This window comes from Callospermophilus lateralis, chromosome 8 (assembly GCF_048772815.1).
Source record: "Callospermophilus lateralis isolate mCalLat2 chromosome 8, mCalLat2.hap1, whole genome shotgun sequence".
Classification (NCBI taxonomy): domain Eukaryota; kingdom Metazoa; phylum Chordata; class Mammalia; order Rodentia; family Sciuridae; genus Callospermophilus; species Callospermophilus lateralis.
In genome coordinates this window covers 28,698,559-28,718,735 of record NC_135312.1, presented here as the reverse complement: position 1 = coordinate 28,718,735, position 20,177 = coordinate 28,698,559, and the positions used below count along the sequence as shown (strand labels likewise).

The 20,177-nt window shown below is 38.8% G+C and overlaps 1 protein-coding gene across 1 annotated transcript in view; it reads right to left on the bottom strand.

The window, feature by feature from the left end:
* Nwd2 (NACHT and WD repeat domain containing 2) overlaps window positions 1–20,177 on the bottom strand; it is a 151,412-nt gene that overhangs the window by 64,413 nt on the left and 66,822 nt on the right. The window contains exon 3 of the mRNA XM_076865285.2: window positions 5,988–6,104. Coding sequence (XP_076721400.2) covers window positions 5,988–6,104 — 117 coding nt within the window. The remainder of the gene's footprint in view (window positions 1–5,987; window positions 6,105–20,177) is intronic.

Here is a 20,177-nt window from a genome sequence, read left to right as displayed (position 1 = left end):
ACTTAGGCTTTCATTTAAATATAGGTTTCTAACACTTAGAGCTCTCATTTGCAGTTCAGGCTTTTTTATAACAACAGATGATATGTAAATTTTAAATTAAGGAATAAGCAGAGATTCCCTCTCCCCAAGTAAAAAAAAAATATCAGTTAAAACTATTACTGTTTCCATAATCATAGATACCAAGTGTAAACAAATATATTGAGAAAATTCGGTTGCTTTGAATGATTCAGTTCAGATCTGCAGAATGGCTGTGCAGATTGGCTTCACAACTTGTCACGCTAAAGTTTGAAAGGCAAGAAGAGCAATGACAATACTATAACCAGATCTGCACACCCAGTGTAGATGATACAGAAAAGGAAGAGAAAGAAAAAGGGACTTCCTCCTACTGTAGGTCAGCTCAGAAGAAAGGGCCATAAAGTAGAGCAGTCCACAGGGCTCCCCCATATCTGCATATTTCATGGGAGAATACCTCCTTTGACCTCCATCTCCAGGATTTTCTTCACATTAAACCCGTGATATGCATGAACAAAAACCACTCCTTCCCTGGTACTTTAGAGGAGGAGAGTTAGAGCCAATATGAGAAATGCTCATGGAATTTTGCTGGTCCATGCTTATTTGTGATTCAACTTGCTCCTTACGCCCTTTTGGTTACTGATCTCACTCTCCATACACACTGCCCAGACAGAATAGAATTATAAAGCAAACAGAGTATGAATAATGAGGAATATTATGTATTCTTGCTGATTAACATACAAAGATTTTACTTAGAGCAAATCATTAGATTTTGCAAATGTTGGAATTGTAGCTTTCTCCCTAACACCCATTTTGCTGTGTATATTTAAGCATCTGTGATGGTGGGATGGAGCTACATTTCTTGTCTCTTGTTCCAAAACACCTTGTGACTAACTCTATATTCTACCTACTTTCAGGAACTGCTGTTTCCTTGGGCTCTCAGGGTAACCTCATCTCCTCTGTCCCAGGTCTAGTCCTTTTAATCTTACTGTAAACATCACTCAGATTCCAAGAATCAGAACACAGTTCCTTCTCCATTTGGCTTCCACAGCTCTAACACTGCACTGTCCCACTTGCCAAAATATATCATATTTAACTGCACCTCTCTCTTCCTATGTTTAGGTGCTGCTGAAGTGCATAGAAGTGGTATGCTACTTACCTACACCTCAGAGAACTTAGCGCAGTCTCAAGCATGATGGGCACTACTTAGATTTCCTTGTGCTGTATTAGGCCACCACATGACATATGCATTACTAGAACCATACTGAGCTCTCAGGTTGGTTGTCCTGGACTGTGTATTGTGAGCAGATGCTAAGGAAGTTCAAAGGGGAAAATTCAGAAACCTTTATGACTCCCCCCCACCCCGCCCCGATGATTTGCATTTTTGGCATTTTTCCAGCACAAATTTTAGGCAGCTTCAAGTTTCTCTGTCCCAGGAAAAGAGATGAAAAAGTTCAGGTTCATTAGAGAATTTAATAGTTGACTTAAGCAATCTTAAGAAAGCCTTGAGCAACATAGCTTTATTTCCCACCAGAGAAAAGTACACTGCACACTAGACCAGTGGCTACTTGCTGACTCACTCAACTGCTAGAGAATGCCATAAAGAAAACAAACAGGACATTATCAAATGTGGAGGGTCTTGGGTTCTTCACCTTACCACAGCTTCTAGTAAACCCATTTAGGGACTTGGAATAGAAGAGTGTGGACTTTGGGACTAAAGAGACCTAGGCTGGAAGCCCGTCTCTATGTATCACTAATTGTGACTTCAAACAGAAATCATTCGAATCTTAGCACCCGCAACGTCAGAACTAAAAGATAGCTGCCTCAATGGGTTGGTATAAAAATAAATTTTAGGAGCTCAGGAAATACTGATTTGTTTCACTTCCCTGGGTCTCATTTTTTTTCTGTGTAAAATCAGGATTTTAGACCACGTAGTTACTTGATGATATAAGGCCCTTTCCAGCTCTAAAATGCTATATCAGATTTTTCTCTTTAGAGGTACAAAGAACACTAGGAAAATTTTAGAAGTATTTTAAAATCTGTTGCATTCTGATGAGGGTATCTTTTTGTCTTCTAATTTCCTTAGATTTAATTTTCCTTTTTGAATGTCCTGAAATGGATACATCATTTATTTTGCCAAAAAGCAGGTTCTCACTCAAGAGTTCAGAGTTAACTTTCAAACTCCACAAGCAATTCCTTTGGGGTGTTCCAAATTTGGAGAGATAACAAGAAGAAAACTTCCTCTTCCCGTAAGTACACACCACAGAGAACAATGGAGATGAGACAGTATTACAGGGACCCTGCTCTTTCCAAAAGGTGGAATTCCTCTTGCTCTCCAATAGGTTATTTAAATGGGCTATGGGGTGGGACAGGCGAGAGCCACACTGCATGAGCTGAGGCAATTCTCTACACTTCAAAGATGAGGCAGGTGGTGACTCTGGACTCAACTGGGAGCTGTTTCCCTGTTAACTGCAGCCCTGGTCAACATCTTCCTTGGGAGCAGGTAAAGATTTTATTCAGAAAATCCAGTGAATTTGTATCTAGCACAATAATATATACTGTGTACATTTTATAAAGCTTTTTAAAAAATATTGACGCACAAGAATGAAGTTTTAAAACACTTTAATATTTGACTGAATCAAGTCTTAATCCTTCTTACATGTTGACTATCACCAACATTTTTTTTAAGAGAAAACCATTCAATATCACATAAATGTTCAATATGAATGAAAACTTCATTCTTATTGGAGAATAACCTAAATCATAGTTTAAAAATAACTCATGGTTGTGTAACTTTTTGTAAACTTCACAAAAACTCTACATGATAAATCTGATACCCACAACAAACCTTTGAAGTTAATTCAAAATTTACTTTTATGCTTACCATTATTATGTCCTCACCTTTGTGGATATGATAAAATGTGGTAGATAGCCTATCAGAATTAGGGCCTTCACCAAGGTTGTGAAATACAAAAATTCTGGGCTTTTCTTCCTTCTGCCCCCCTTATACTAATGATGTTCTCCCTCAGTAGAGATCCCCCCTGAGTTCTCCTTAAGCAGGATCTGACATTATGTCTAGATGCCCTTATTCTAGCACCTTATCCTCTTGTACCCAAAAAACGTGTGAAAACTGCTCTGTAGGATTGCCAGCGCAGCCCGCATGCCAATGATGCTTTAGAAAATAAAGTTGAAGAGCATCAAGCACATATAATATTTAAGTTGAAATTCCCTCTGGATCTCATTCCTTGGGCATTCAAAATGAAAACTTTGGTCATGAATTCATCTGTATTTAACATAAAGGGCTAGTATCTGTGAAGATATATATATATTTTTTATTTAGTAATAGTGAATTTTCTTGCCCAGACTTTAGCATTAGGGTAAGTAACATGCTCAGCTTTGCATCTCCCAGGGGTCATCATGATTTCTAGAAATACTGGAAAGGAGCACTAGACAAGGAAGTTTGAGTGCAAAAGAGATACACACATGCCTGTTACCATAGTTACAACAGGAATGGCCAGAAGAGGCATACTTTTTCCTAGAAGCAGTGAGTAAGCCTTGTATAGTTGGGACTACCGGATGAACAATCCTGGCTTGCTCTGTAGGGTTTCACTGTGGGTTGCCCTGAGTTTAAACCTGAAACAGGGAGCAGAAGGAGGGATAGATGATTTGTTTCCATGCAATGAAGTCGTTGTTCCTGCCATATCAGTTATCTTTTACTCTCAGAACTGCACAAACTTGCAGTCTACAGGTTTATAAAAGGAGGAGAATGTCTCTCTCAATCCTGAACTTCTTAGGCTGAATTAAGATACAGCTATGAAGATCATGGCAGATGAGCTACCCCAGAGTCTTCTCATTGTGTGATGCTTTCCACATCTGGCTTTTTGGAGCATGATGGAATGTGACTTCTGCCATCTTCCATTTGTAGTGGTCTATATTTTTTTATAGACAGCTTTGTTAGTCATACCCTCCTTACAACTTGAGGTAAATACCTATTATCCCCTCTACTTTTCAGAAAAGGAAACCAAGTGTTAGAACAGTGAAATAAGTCATCCAGTGCCACTCAGCTATGACAATCAGAGCCCAGGGCCATGTGACCCCCAAACCTGAGAGAAAGCTATGCCCTTTGACTTCCTCACCAAAACTGAAATAGGCTTCCTTGTAACTTCCATCCCATAGTCCTGGTCCTATCCTCTGAAAGTGTTTTAATTCTTCCTTCAGATGATTACCATGGCTTTCAGGCCTATGCTGAATCTTTGAGAACACAGGTCACTGTTTTTAGACGCTCATTTTCCAATCCCCTACATTGGGTGTATTTCACATTTGTGCTATTGCAAAGCTCTCTAAAGGTCTGCCTGGTCTGCCCGGTCCTGCACCCAACAGCCAGAGTCATCTTTAAGATGGGACTTGGCTCATTTCAGTCCTCTGCTCAACATACTTCTGTGGCTTCCTTTGTTACTCAGAGCAAAAATTAAATATTTGTAATCAATGTCAAGATTGAGAGAACTGTCTTAATGAAATTTTCTTTCCAAAAGGGATAGTTCATCTCTTAACGAAAAAAGAGATTCCAAAGCCCATGACAAGCCCACACTCGCATGCTCTGCCTTTGCTCTTCCTTTAGGCAAGGCAGCCAAGCAGAGCCTTCTCCTCCCCTGGAATGTAGTCTGGTTCTTTCCAGTTCCTCTTCCTATTTGTCCTTCAAGTCACCTTCATCATTAAAGCCTTCTCCAACTGCTCTACAGAAAATAGTAAATCTCTTTCCTCTCTGGGATTCTCTCTCCTCTTTCTGAATTTTCCCTCCATAGCACTTATGACCATCTGACTTATTGTTTCTTTTATTTAGTTCCTTGTTTCTTTTTTCTCTTTCTTTTTTGCCTGTCTTCTCCCCTTTCATTCATATAAGAATGCAAACTCAATGAGGGCAGGAAATTTTATCTGAATTCAAGTCTAAGGTTACATCATAAGAATCTGGCTTACAACATGACATTTTTACATGGACGACTCTGCCATACTCCCAGTACTAACAATAGCTCCTGGCACATACAAAATATCTATGTTCCCTCTAATGTCTTTAGTAAAAACTTTGCCATTAGCAGGTCAGATTTCTGAAGTCATCTCTGCAGGGATTTCCTATCCTATGTGGATAGGAAAATAGATGCATATGCATATAAATGTTAATAATCTTTTATGGATAGACTGTCTCTAGCTTTCAATGCTATGATACAGTATTTTCTTCATAGCCCTCATTAATGACCACCCCAAGAGACCACTTCCCAATGGATTGGAAGAATCTGTCTGGATTCAAGACAAGGTTCTTAAGCAAATCAGTGGTTTTATACAAATACCTGCCACAGAATGACTCACTTACCTTACTATCACATGCTACCCAGAGTGGTGAGCATTCTGCAGAAAATAATACTGAACTTGTAATGAATGACATTACGCTTGTAAAATCTCTAGCTTATAATGAGCCTTTGAAAGTCATTACAGAAATGAACGCTTTCACAGGGTACCATTTTGTACTGGTGGATTTGACACAGTATATTTGGTTCACTTCAATATACTATGCAGCCACTCTGTTAAAAAAAAATGCCAGAAATTCTAATGCTGAGAAATAGAAATACTATAATGCAATAAACTAAATGGTGGGATAAGATAAAACTACGCTAATAACTCTAGGACTGAACTGTAATCCTTACTGCTGCCCACAAGGTGTAGAAATCATCAACCCAAGCTATCCCTTCGGCTAACATTTCAAATTATTCATCGTTAATTTGCAGCGCTTCCTATGAAAAGCTGAAGAAGGTTTTGTTCTCACACGTTGAGGGTGAGGAGACAGTTTAACATTTTTAAAACATATGTAACCCCCTCCCCCATTTTCATGATTTTAGAAGCCCCTTAAGAATCACAAATCGGCAAGAACTGTCAGTCACATTCATCTATGGTTTAATATAAAGCATTAGTGTTTTTATACCCACAACAAAACATGGACCTGCAGAAGTTTTCAAGCAATCCTCCAGCAGCTTCATGCGCGTCTTCTGGAGCTCAGGGCTGTCCCATTCATCTTCATCAACGCCCCAGTACAGATCTATGACCTGGGGACAAATGGATGAGGCAGCATTAATTCCCCTGCGGGAAAATTAAATTCACCTGTGGGCTCTGCTCTTGCTCGCAATGTCAAGCTAGGGTGACTTTCAACTTCTCTCTTTGCAGCACATTTTCCTTCAGAGAGGGAAAAGTAATTTTTTCAAGATCCATCTAAAGTGACATTTTTTAATTCTATGATGGGCTGGGAAGGAACATGATAATTTCTTTTTTAAATTTTTATTTTATTTCTGATTATACTGTTCCCATTAGCTCAGAGAAAAGGAAATGTGAAATGTCAGATGCATTGGGGTGCAGGCTTTCATTATATTGAAATGGTAACCGAATTAAAAAGAAGAATGCAGCTGGGATAAGGTTACCACAGTATTTGCGGCAATTAAATCACAGTGTAAAATATTACTGTTACGTTTTAATATGAGAAGGGGAAAATCACAATGGCATTAATATATACTGATCCCAAGTTAAACATTTACATTTTTTAAAACAAACAAAAAAATCTCCCCAAACCCTGTTAATATCATGCTTCCCCCTGGGGACAGATACTCTGGTTATGTCTGTTTTATCTGTGTGCAGCTTGGCTTTCATCCACATGTATCTGAAAAATGAGTGCTGGAAAACAATAAAAGGCACGCCCCGCTGAGGAGGGAGCCTAATAATGTTTTCTGTCTCCTGACTTCAAAGACTCCCAGGGAAGAGTCTGCAAGACTGTAAAAACTTTTACAAGCATGCTCTTTGAAAAGTACTACACTGAGCAGTAGGGGTTTCATTCCTTTTACTCAATTGCTATCTGCATAAAGTAAATGTTTCCAATTGCAGCTTTGAAGATTTCTTTTTTCCTTCCATTTTTCCCCACAAGCAGGAACAACACTCTCCCCCACCTCTGCTGAAGTCTGCATGAGAGACAGGGAGATGGAAACACAGAAGGTAGGGCTTCCTCTGCAGCTCAGGCAGACCCCTGGAACTTTCTGTGCTGCCTGTTTCTTGTTGGTGGTCCCCACACAATGTGTGTATACTAGATTTCGCTTATGTCAGAGTTTAGTTTTTGGGAGGCTGGTAGGTCTATGACAGTTTCTGTATAATATAGTTCCATGACCCAGTCCATGACTTTTATTACATATAGACCTTTATGCACTGATTTGGGGGCTTTTCCTTTTAATGTATCTTGCAAGATTTAATCATACAATATTAAGCAAAGGGACATCTCAGATGATAACTTCAGCATCTCATCTGAGAGCCTCCAGCTGAGACTATTTAAAATTAAATAAAAATGAATGAAAATTTAGAAGTTCAGTTCAAGCGTTCACTGGCTGCATGTGACTACTGGGTAGTGGAGATAATCATAATACTTCACTATCATAGTGAATTCCATTGGGTATTTATTTAATTACCAAGTTTCAATAGAGCACAGAAATTATCTAGTAATGTAAAGTCAGAATGGGGACATAAAATAATCTAATTTGATGAATAATGGACAGTCCATGACTTGCAAGATGTCATGTTCCCATCACATCAAAAAGATAAAGAAATAACACTCAGCTGTGCATAGCAACACAGGCCTGTAATCCCAGGGACTTAGGAGGCTGAGGCAGGAAGATTGCAAGTTTGAGGTCAGCCTCAGCAATCTCTTAGAGACCCTGTCTCTTAGTAAATAAATAGGCTGAGGATGTAGCTCAGAGGGAGAGCACTGCTGGGTTCAATCCCTAGTACCCCTGTCCCCAAAGAAGTAACACTTACGCGTGAATTTTTCCGAGTGCTTTATATGCCATAGAGTAAATTAACGTCCTGCCAAGTTAGGACCTGTTTCTGATGTTTTAGAATAACAAGATGAACTTTTACACCTCACCATCCTTGGGAAGATGCCCAAAGAGCTGTGGCAAGTGCTGGAAACATGGTCTACCCTTGGTGGGAACAGAATCCCCCTTGACATGTGGCTCTGGTCTCTTGTACCGAGAAGGAAATTCACAGTCTAGTGTGAACAATGTGTTCAGAGAAAAGCTGGGAAGAGAATGGATGGCTCGACTGGTTGGCCAGAGTCTGGGATTTACTGGGCTTAACCTGGTGGTGGGACCACTGGTCCAAGGCCAATGCCCAGGTGTGGTAAGATCTCAGGTATTCTCTGCCACTTCTTGGATTCATACTTGTGGCACAAAAGGAACTTGTCCCTACCCTGTTTGGCTTGTCCATGGAAGATACCATATGGTAATCTGTCTGGGAAAACTACACAGGTAGGCATTGCAATCAAGCTTACTCATTTGCTGATTCTCTTTTGAGTGAATGAAGGACAAAGCACCACCCAATCTCTTAGTTCCAGACCCTCGTGGGGCTGCCACTAGGGATCACACTCCGCTCTGTACGATTCTTCCTGACATTTTATTTCCAGATCCTAGAAAACTGTTACTGAAATCATTAAGACAAGACATTTTTGGCCATCTGCCAATAAATTGTCAAACTAAATATATACAAAAACCACTGATATATAAATGGTACCCCTTAGTTGTGCCATGCACAATCTAAAATCCATATAACCTTTTCTCTGTCTTTTTGGCTGACTCTGGATATACAGTTATGTGTTGCATAGTATCATTTTGGTCAATGACAGACCACAGATATGATGGTCCCATAAGATTACATCACCTAGTGACATCATAGCCATCTTAGTTTGTGTGAGTACACTTTATGATTATGAAACGATGACAAAATTGCCAAATAACACATTTCTCAGAGGGTACCCTGTTGTTAAGCAGGGCATGGCGGCTGAAGAAGATCTTATTTAAAACAAGGAAAATATGAAAGTTAATATAAAAAAAGTTATAAACCGGCACTTGTTCCTCCCAGATTCTTTAAGAACAAATTGATACAAAGTAATAATTAGAACAGACCACTGGACTTATATACATATATTATATATGTGTATATATATAAAACATGTATAACAGTAAGAGGCAAAAAAGGTGGAAAAGAATGAGAGCTATTCAGGAGACATCTTTCTATAGCTTGTAAAACTGTTAGTTAAAAATTATAAATAGATTCAGATAAATTAAGATGCATGTGCCCTAAAATAATTATTAATGTAACTTGAATTAGTGAGAAAAAACATTAAAATGCTACACTACAGAGTATTCACTTACTGCAAAGGCAGAGTACTAGAAGAGCAACAGAGGAACACAAGAAGCATGAGATAGAAAAAAGTAAAATGGCAGATGTAAATCCAAGTAAACCAATAATATCAATTAAATGTGAAGGGATTAAACAATCCAAAGTCAAAGACTATCAATGAAGATAAAAACAAGATTTGACTTAATTCTGCCTAAAGACACTATTTTAAATTTAAATATATATAAAGGAAGATCAGTAGAACAGAAGAAAGGTAAGGTGGAGGGAAGTGCTGGGGAATGATACTGGCCAAATTATATTGTGCACATATGAATATGTAACAACAAATCCCAGCATATGTACAACTATAATGTGACAATAAAAATGTGGACAAAAATAAATTCATATATATAAATAGATTGACAATAAAAGGATAGGAAAACATACCCTGCAAACAGCAACCACAAGAAAAACACATTATGCAAACAGTAACCAGAAGAAAGTTTGACTGGCTCTATGAAGATCAGACATATAAAGCATAAAATATAATTAGAAATAAAAGGGATAGTACATGATGATAAAAGGTTCAATTCATCAGGAAGATGTGTCAAGCAGGAGTGAATATGTAAGGGCAGAGGAAAGACATGGGGAAAGGTCAGAAATGGAGAGAGGAACAGATGACTCAGCTATGATAGTTGGAGACCTGAACTTCTCATATTCACTAAGGAAAGAACAACTGGGAAGATTGACAGAAAACTAGAAGACTTGACCAATACTCAACACCAACTACAGCAAACGTACCTACAATAATCTACTCAGCAGCAGCTAAACGTTTTTTTCTAGAGTACACACAAAACATTCTCCAGGATGGTACATACATTCATTTAAAACAACTTAATAAACTCAAATGGATTTACATAATACACACAGTATCTTCTCTGAATACAACGAATGATTAGAAATTAGTGACACAAAGAAATTTGGGAAATTCACCAATTTTTGGAAACTGATATATTTGTAAATAGTAACAGGTCAAGGAAGAAATCATGAGGGAAATAAAATAATACTTAGATGGATGAAAATGAAGATACAACAGACCAAAACTTATGGGATACAACTAAAGCAGTACAGAAAAGAAATTTCATAGCTATAAATAATTATATTAAAAAAGATCTCCAATTATCAAACATAATAATTTAAGAAACTAGGAAAATAAGAGGAAGCGAGAGTTAACTAAGTTAGCAGAAGCAAGGAAGTAAGAGATTATGATACAAATTAGTGAAACAGGAAAACAAAAATCAACAAAACAAAAAAAACTTTGATTCTTTGAAAGGATCAACAAAATGGATAAGCAATAGCAATAAATAAAGAAGACTCAAATTACTACAGTCAGGAGTGAAAGAAAGGTTAATTATTACTGACCTTACAGGAATAATATTTATAAAAGAATATACTAGAAACAACTCACTGTATGCCAATGAATTAGTAACTTAGACGAAATGGACAAATTCCTAAAGACACAAGTTAGCAAACTGACTTAAGAAAAAATAGACAATGTGAAGACATCTTTAAAGAGAGATTGAGTAGCAATTAAAAATTAAATACTGCACAGAAAGAAACTCCTAGGTCCAGATGGATGCACTTACAAGTTCTACCAAACATTTAAGGAATAATTAATACCAAATTTTCACAAACTTGTGCAAAAATAGAAGCAGAGGACACTTCCCTACTTATTCTGAGACTTATGACTTTGCTACAAAATCCAGACAAAAACTTTCCCAAAAAGATTGCTTCAATATTTCTTCTGAATATAAAACAAACCTCTTCAACTAATACTAGAAAACCTAATCTAACAGCATATCGGCATATAAAAATGATTATACAACACTACCAAGTAGGATTTATCTGTAATACTATATTAGTTAAATATCAAAAAGTCAACCAATTGAAATTTGTTATGTTAATAGGACAGAACAAAACCCACATGATCATCTCAATTGACACAGAAAAATCATTTGACAAAATTCAACACTCTTCCTTTCATCATAAAAGCACTCATGCAATTAGGAGTAGAAACAAACTTCTTCACTCTGATAAAAGGCATTTATGAAAACTCAACAGCTATCATCATACTAAATGGAGAAAGACTGAAAAATTTCCCCTTAAGATTAGAAATAAGAAAAAAATGCCCACCCTGACCCTTTGTATTCAACACTCTGCTGGATATTCTAGTCAGGACAATAAGGCAAGAAATAAATACAGACAACAAGGTCAGCTGATAACATGAGTGTTAATAACAGCATTATTCCTAATGATCAAAAAAGTAGAAACAACTCAAATTTTTATCAAGTGATCAGTGGATGAATAAATATGATGATATGCCTATACAACGGAATAAACTATTCAGCAATAGCAACATGTCTTTTTTTTTTAATTTTTTTTTTTAGAGAGAGAGAGAGAGAGAATTTTTTTAATATTTATTTTTTTAGTTTCCAGCGGACACAACATCTTTGTTTGTATGTGGTGCTGAGGATCGAACCCGGGCCGCACGCATGCCAGGCGAGCACGCTACCACTTGAGCCACATCCCAGCCCAGCAACATGTCTTTCTACTTTAGTAACTTTGTTTTAAAAAAAAATTCTGTTTCCAGCTTTGTTTCATTAAACTCTTCTGTCTCGTAAGTCTTTATGGGCAGAAAATGATGAAAAAAGATAAAATCAAGCAACTCCTGAAGACAGGGAAGAAATAAATAAATGAAATATTCACCTCATGTAATATAAAACACCACTTTGGACAAACATACGCCATATATCTGCATGGTCAATAAGCAGTAAAAACCACTTGGAATCTAAAGTGCTCAATAAGACAAGATTTATTACATACTTAAAAAAAATTAAGTTTAGCTTTTAGCCTAATGTCCAGGCCCTGCAGATGCTGGAATCTAATTTACTATTTATTGGAATACTAACTTGTTGTCAGCACATTTTATGTGCCTTTACTTATTTCATCATTTTAAGTATAAAAGCTCAGGAAAGTAATTTGATTTTATCTTTTTTACTTAAAACCATCTCACTTGTTTTAAAAATTCTCAGGGAAGCTAATTTATCATACTTATTATGATGTGTTGAATGGATCTGAAAGCTAAAACCCAGCAAATAAAGCCCTAACAAATCTTATACCTTGCAATAAGATGCAAACTTTTAAATACTAAGATTACATAATAATAAAGCAACTTTTAAGAAACAAATATTAACTAAGTTTTATCCCCTAACCCCCAAACACAGGACCATCAAATCTGAATTCATAATGGCCTTACACTGTCATTGCTTGGAAAAAACCTTTGAACATAAATATTTTCCAAAATGTTTTCTAATTTTCCATACTATAGGACACTATCTGAATGCAAAACAGAAGTGTAGCTACACAGTTTTTTTTAGAATAATCCCTTAGTAATCCCATAATAACTTAGGCTGTCCTAAGTTATTATGATGGGCAGTGATCACTCATTCCATCGACTCCACCATTGCTCAAGACATTTCTTCCATAAGAATAATTTTGTTTTGAGCTGGGGTGGTAGCTCAGTGGAAGAGTGCTTGCTTAGCATTTATGAGGCACTGGGTTCGATTCTCAGCACCACACATAAATAAAACAAAATAAAAGTTCATCAACAACTAAAGAATATTTTTTTAAAAATCTTGTTTCATACTTAAAAACAACAGCTTGTCACTTTATAGTTGAAGTTAGTTTGGATTAATAGTGGCATTTCTCCAGATTTCACGTCTATAAAACATGGCTTTTAAAATATCACTTTAAAAAGAAATAAAATCCATTCTCAAAAGGATCAACATCTGCCACCATTAAAAATATTCAGAAGAAGACAGAGCAGGTTCAGAAACTTTTGAATAGCAACAATATTACTGTCCTAAGGATACAGCTTCTGAAGGTCAAAGTGTGATGATGACAGCACTGGTTGGAATTTGTTTCAATCTCTGTGTTCCATTTCCAGAATGTTCTTCTTACAGAAGAAAGTAAGCAGAGAAGAACTTAGAACTCAGACTAGTCTTATGGACCACTGTTTACCAAAGATGAGTTAGGGTTTATATCTGTGAATGCTCTCTGGATAGAATGACTTGCCCAAGTGCACTGGTCAGGACAACCTGCAGGTCCACATCATCAATGGCTACAATTTCATCAGAACTATTGCAAATACTGACTTTATGTCACCTGCAATTTTTTTTCTTGGTCATAAGATACTTAACTAAGAGATATATGGGAACACAACTAAAAGAGGCAATTCTGGGAAAAGCAGGTCCTAAATCAATCCCAACTGACCACTCCTGATCCCAGGGTTAAAAGCGGTCATCAGAAAACATGAGGTCACATGACAGTTCCTTTAAAGATTCACGAAGACAACTTGTATTAGGGTTCTCTAGAGGAACAGATCCACAGGAAGTATAATTACAAAAGGGGGACTTATTAGGTTGGCTTACGTGACCAGAAGGTTGACAATGGCTGTCTACAGGCTAAACAGCTGGAAGAACCAGTAGTTGCACAGTCCAAGAGGCTGAAGCCTCAGAACAGGATGGATCAACGTTCCTACCCTAGTCAGAGACCAAAGGCTTCCAGATAATCCAGAAGGAAGCTAGAATCCGATATCTTCACCATCATAGCAGCAGCGATCAAGAACCCGTTCAAGAAGAATGGAGCTTGCATCTGCTGCTGTTTCTTTGCTCTTCCAACTGTTATTCCATACAAGCCATCATCCTATTGGTCAGCCCTGCCCATGCTTAGGGAGGGTATTCATTTCAGTAGGATATCCCACATGCCAATCATTCCCAGACAATTGACAGACCCATACGCCTCTTAATCCTTGGCATCTCTGAATCCAATCAAGTTGACAATCAAATCAACCATTTCACAATTCAAGGCTCAGACCTGAAAGCTGTGCTTGAGAGTTAACCTCTAGATAGCCCTAAAATTTTTGTGTGGTAGAGCAGAACTCAACTGGGGACTAAGGCAAAACCTCTGACTATCAGGGATTGATGCACATGGAGACAATTTTAGGAGCTTCTGGAGGCAGAGAAGGAGTGGCAGTATGGGAGCTGGTGAGCACCTGCACTGAGCATAAGCTGGCAAAGCTCACTGCATAAAGGAACTTCAACCAGGTTGCAAGTGGGTACCCAGTACCCCTCAGTGGTAGGACACCTGACCACCAAGAGTGACTGAGGGAAAAACACAGTTGGCTCTGTTCCTGCTTATCACTGCTTTCCACAACCACATTGAGTGTGCATGTATCCTGTACTTCAATGGCAGCTCCCTAAATTACCTTCTTGCTTGCATTCTTGCTCCCTTTAACCCATTAACCACACTTGAGGCAGAAGGATCTTTTAAAAAATGCAAATCTGACCACTTTAGCAAAGATTTCCTTCTACTCAGCCATATGCTTATTTACACCTTAAACTTATGAAGTATAAAGAAGTATTATCCCTGTTTTATAGATGAAAAATGAAGGCACCGAAAAGTTAACCGACTTGCCCACAGTCACATAGGTAGGAATTGAGATGGGATTTAAATTTGGGCTTTAACACCATTTTATACCATGTTTAAGATTCTTCTCACTTTGAAGATAGTTTCTAGAATCCATGGCCTGACTTATGAGCTCCTCCATCTGGTCCTTGCCCAACTCTCCAACTTTATGTCATATCACATTCTCCTTCTCTGTTCATACTCTGGCTGCGTGTGTGATATATTCACATACACATATACATCTAAAAGTATATAAACATATTTACATGTATACATGTTCATACATATACACACATTTACATGTCCATATACATCCACATGTACAACTTTACCAATGTGCAAGTGTCAGAGGTTGTCTGGTACAGGGAAGAACATGGACATGGGAGCCAAACTCCCTCAGTTCAAATCCTGACTACTCTTACTTGTAACAGATCTTCAACAGTTATTTATATTTGTATTTCTAAGTTTCCCCACCTAATAGAATGGGAAAATGGAATCTATCCTCTAGACTCATAGCAATGATTAAACAAATTAAGGTTTACATAGCACTCAGAAGTGGTTCTTGGCAGATAGTTTTCAAATTTTCCTCTGAAAATGTGTTCTATGTGTTCCCTCTGCCTGGAACAATTTTTCTAACTAGTCATCTCTTCCTCTACCTGAATCCAGGATTCAGCTTAGACTTAGGCTTCCTTCCTTCCTGAGGACTCTAGTTGCCTAGAGTCTATCTCCGTCCCCATATGCACACACAGAACACCCTGCATTTCCTCTGCAGCAGGCATCGCCCTGGTCACTGGTGCTCCTGACCGTGTTCTCTGTGAGACTGTCAGCTCCAAGAGGCAGGGCTGTTTCTAGTGCTGAGGTATCCGCTGCACTCATAACTCTGCCTGGTGCACAGCAGAATTCCATCAATATCTGGGAATAAATGAATGAAGCTCAGGGGATCAAACCCCTTAATCTGTCCCTGGAGACCCGGGGTAGATTCCACTGAAGAGGTAATATACATGCTGGTCTTGAAGGACATCTACATAGGAGACTCTTCTTCAGAGAGGGTAGGGCAGCCTTTTGCATACATAGAATAGTCTTGCAAAGGCAGTAATGTGACATGGCCTATTTAGGTACAGGTGGTAAAGGCCACGAGATCATAAATTTGGGGAACTGAAAGGTAGAAGGAAATTATTTTGTAGATGAGGAAACTTGGGTAAGTTAGTCTTTTCAAGGGTCTGTATCTAATTATTAACAAAACAGACCTCTCAAATAGTGCTCTTTTTATTCTCTGAAGACTTGTCAAAAGGTGTCTTCTCCCTCTGCTAAAATAGAAATAAATAAAAATGAGGATGGAAAAAAAAATAGCTACTGTATGACCAGAATTTGAGAAAGGTTTTGTGATGACTGATTCAACTGGGACACTCAAATGTCACCTGCAAATGGGGGCTATTTCCCATTCTGTTTATTGAAGGACTAATCCTTTTGGGTGATTTCCACTGCTGGAGGTAATCAGCCACAATTTAGCAGAAAAGAATGCTTAGCCAAGTATAGCTCATCCAGTAAATCCTGAAGCCTCCCCAAATGGCACTCCTTTATCTTCAGAAAAAAAAATATTAGGAAATTTGTGTATAAGTACAAATCAAAGGAAGAACAACAGGTCCACCTTGGGAAGTCAGGCCAAAGAATTCCAAAGGAGCCACTCCAGGCTGCAGAAATTGTGAGCTGAGGTTTACAATTAAACTGGAACAATGAAGTAAACTGGGACAATGGAGGTCAATTATGACATAATACCTTCCTTTTGTCTTTTATCTCTAACTTCCTTCCGCTTCTATAAACTGGCTCACTCACATGGACGGAGATGGATGATGTAACATGTTTATATTACTTTCAGAGAATATCAATTTGATAAGGTCTGACCAGGCTTTTGATGGACAGCAGAGAAATTTAAAGTGACTAAACAGATTGGAGTCCTGGCCTTAGCCGAAATGATGTGTGATTCAATGAAGAGATGTGCACTTCCCTGTAGAAAGCAGCATCCATTTGATTAGCAGAAAATGGGAAAGGGGTGATTAGTTGACAATGTGCAGAGAAGAGCAAGGGCATCACAACAAATCTTGTCAATTACAAATCCAGTGATGTCATCCATAGGGAGAAATGCATTTTGAGACTGAGCAGGCAGAGAGTTGGGAGAAAAAAAAATAGGGACAAAAAGGAGACTGGGATGGAGGGAACAGGAGGGCTGTGGCGAGATGGCAAATAGTGCAAGAAAGGTAGCAGGTGGCACCCATGGACCATCAGTGTGGATGAGGATGGCCCAACTGAATAATTATTAGTAACGTCAAGCTAACACAAAACTCACAGAATCTAACTACTTTAATGTGCATAGAGAACGTAATTTCTTTATTTTGTCTGAAGTTAGTTTTAGTTTCTGGCCCATGTTTCCATCCTTTGCCAAAGAGGATAAAGTGAACTTTTAGTTCTACTTTGTTTAAACCTTAGTTCAAAATGGTGTTTTTAATGGAGTTTATTTGAGAGCTCATTCTGTCTTGGACCAAGGCACCAAGTCTCTCTAAAGTCATGGCTTCTCCCTCTCCTGGGATGACATTTGGGTTACCTCATATCACGGGGAGAGAAATAAAGAGTTCTTAGGTACAGGCTCTGGTGATGCCCACTGATTGCCTGCCAGTCACGGCTGGAGTTGGGGCAGATAAAACCCAAGTGCTGGCTTTCCTTCTCAGCTTGCTCAGAGCCTCGTGTTCCGTAGCTGATGCATCCCAGACTTCTCCGTTCTAGATGAAGAGCTCCAGACTTCTGCCCATGTGCCATCCCACTGTAACCCCAGCCTTTTGTGTGGTCATGTCTCTGCCATGGGGTCTGGCGGAGACTCTCAACTCAGGATGTGTGACACCTAGTAACTGAAGGCAGCCTGGGAGAGTTTAGTCTCAGGGTCTCCAGTGCCATGACCATGATGTGACCAGCCCCAGGGGGAACAGGAGTGGGGGCTTCCTACGCAGACGGCAGAGGCAAGCTGTGCTAAGAGTTGCCCATCTACTGGCTTACTTTTGCCTACTAATATACCTCTCCTCTTCTAAAGCAAAGCTCAGAGAACGGAAATGGGGAAGCAAACCTGAACTTTGCCTTTATTTTTTCCTCCTTTTTTTTTTTTTTTTTTAAATGTCTAGCCCTGCCTTGTGAACAAACTGCACCTTTTCTGTACATTTAGATCTCCAGGGACAGAGGCCTACAGAATAGGCTGATGTGCCAAAAGAGTGATGAAAATAGTTGAGGGCTCTTCTCTTAAGCTAACATCCTGATTCTGATTCTATTTGGACTGTATCCCCTGAACTTCATGTGTTGGAAACTTAATCTCCAACTAGACAATTGGGAGGTGGGGTCTCTTGGGAGGTGTCAGTTCACAGGGGCTCTTCTCTTAGGAATGGATTAATGCTGCTCTGAAAAGGGGCAGAAAGCAGGAGTTTGTTTCTTTTATCCTTCCATGTTCTACCATGTGCGGACAGAGTGATCCTCCTGTCCAGAGAATCAGTGTTCGGGTGCCATGTTGGAGACAGAGACTGGACCCTCAACAGGCACCACCTCTGAGGGCACCATGACCTTGGACTTTACAGCCTCTAGAACCATGATACAACAAAATTTCTGTTCATTCATAGATTACTCAGTCTCAGGTATTCTGCCATAGAAGTACTATGGTCTACATTGGTCTGAACTTCTGGTTTAGTTTTGCTAAATAATCCCCTCTTAAAAAGAAGACAATAAATATTTCCTGGATATTCTTCTCATTCACATACCTTCTTTACCACATGCTAAACAACCTTCACAGAGACCTTAGAATGACCAGAATAAAGATCTTTTATTATACCCAAGAAAGCCAAAGATAAACGTTCATGATAGCTAGGCACAACAACTTGGGAAACTGAGGCAGGAGGTTGCAAATTTGAGCCAGCCTTGGCATCTTAGTGAGATCCTGTCTCAAAAACAAATAAAATAAATAAAAATAAATAGACTGAGGATGTAGCTCAATGGCAGAGCACCTCTGGGTTCAATCCCTAGTTCTCAAAAAAGAAAAAAAATGTGCATTAATAATTTCACATTGTACTAAGTTCTGGATGAGGAGAAAGAATTAAAAGGGTAAAAGAGAAGGAAATTGACATTGGCTACATTCCATCCACTTGACAGGCACTTTTAAAAAAAATCTCTTACAACCTTCTTGGAAAATAATCACTAACCCATTCATTTACAGAGGAGTCAACTGTGTATAAAAGAGATCAAACAATGTGCTCAGAATCATAGGATTGTAATCTGCAGATTCAGGATTTGAACACCAGAATATATAACAGAAAAATTCATGCTGTTTCCCCTATATGCTTCAATGGATGTAAGAGGTTGCACTGTATTGAATCTAAAATAGCTTCAGTGCTGGAGCTGCTCCAGTATTATACATATCACTAAAAATGAAATGTGCTGCCAAATACACAATGCCACACCACTTATTTGTAAGATGAATTCCAAATTCAGAGATGTAAAAAAAAAAAAAAATGCGAAAAGCCATGCATCTGAGAATCAATTAAATCTGGGAAGTACCATGTCAGATAGAATTGTTTAAAGCAGTGCTGTAGGGCTGACCAGAGAAAAACCATGGCAAGGGCAGGGAGAGATCAGAAAAAGGTCCCCTTAGCCATTCAGCTATCAAGAAGTGGAAGATTGAGCAAAGCCAGAGACTTGTGAAATGCAAAGAAAATTTGCATTTACTTCTAAGAAATTTGCAGCAGATGAATCAATGGGGACAGCAACAGATTGGACCCAGGTTGTAAAGGGTGGAAGAAGGAATTATGAACCAAGAGTTGAAAGTCTTGAAGGCTAGGAATAGTGGCAGTTGGGAAACTAGGAAAATGGGAAGAGGGATGAGTTCTGTTTTGAACACATTTACATTCAAAACGTGCAGTTATCCTTATGCAACTATGAAGGGAAGAGAGGAGATGCTGATGCAGGGATGTCACCGTAAAGACTTCTGCTTAAGAAGATCAGTGCTCTAATTGTGGCTCGTGGGAGGGGGGAGATGAGCAAGAGGACAGGGCTGGACCTGTGATGCCAAAGGAAACATGGACAGATGGGACATCAGTGAAGAAGCCAGGACCAACCCCAGACCCAAGAAGTCCAGTGGCGCCTTCACCCAGGATGAGCATCCACCCCTTCTGGTGCCTCCAGCAGTCATTACGATGCCAGTATTCCCAAGAAAGCAGGATTTTCCTGTGGCAGGTGTGAAGGTTTCACTCTCATACTTCTCTATGCACCTGGGAAGCCAGCAGGCCCCATAGAGTGAAGGGGAAGGGCTGCAGCTGACACATGGGAGGATTTCTCCCTGGAAGACCACACTATTACACTTAATTGCAAAGGCATACAAGAAAATCACTTTTGAAAGCTATGTTTAGCAAAAGTGCAAA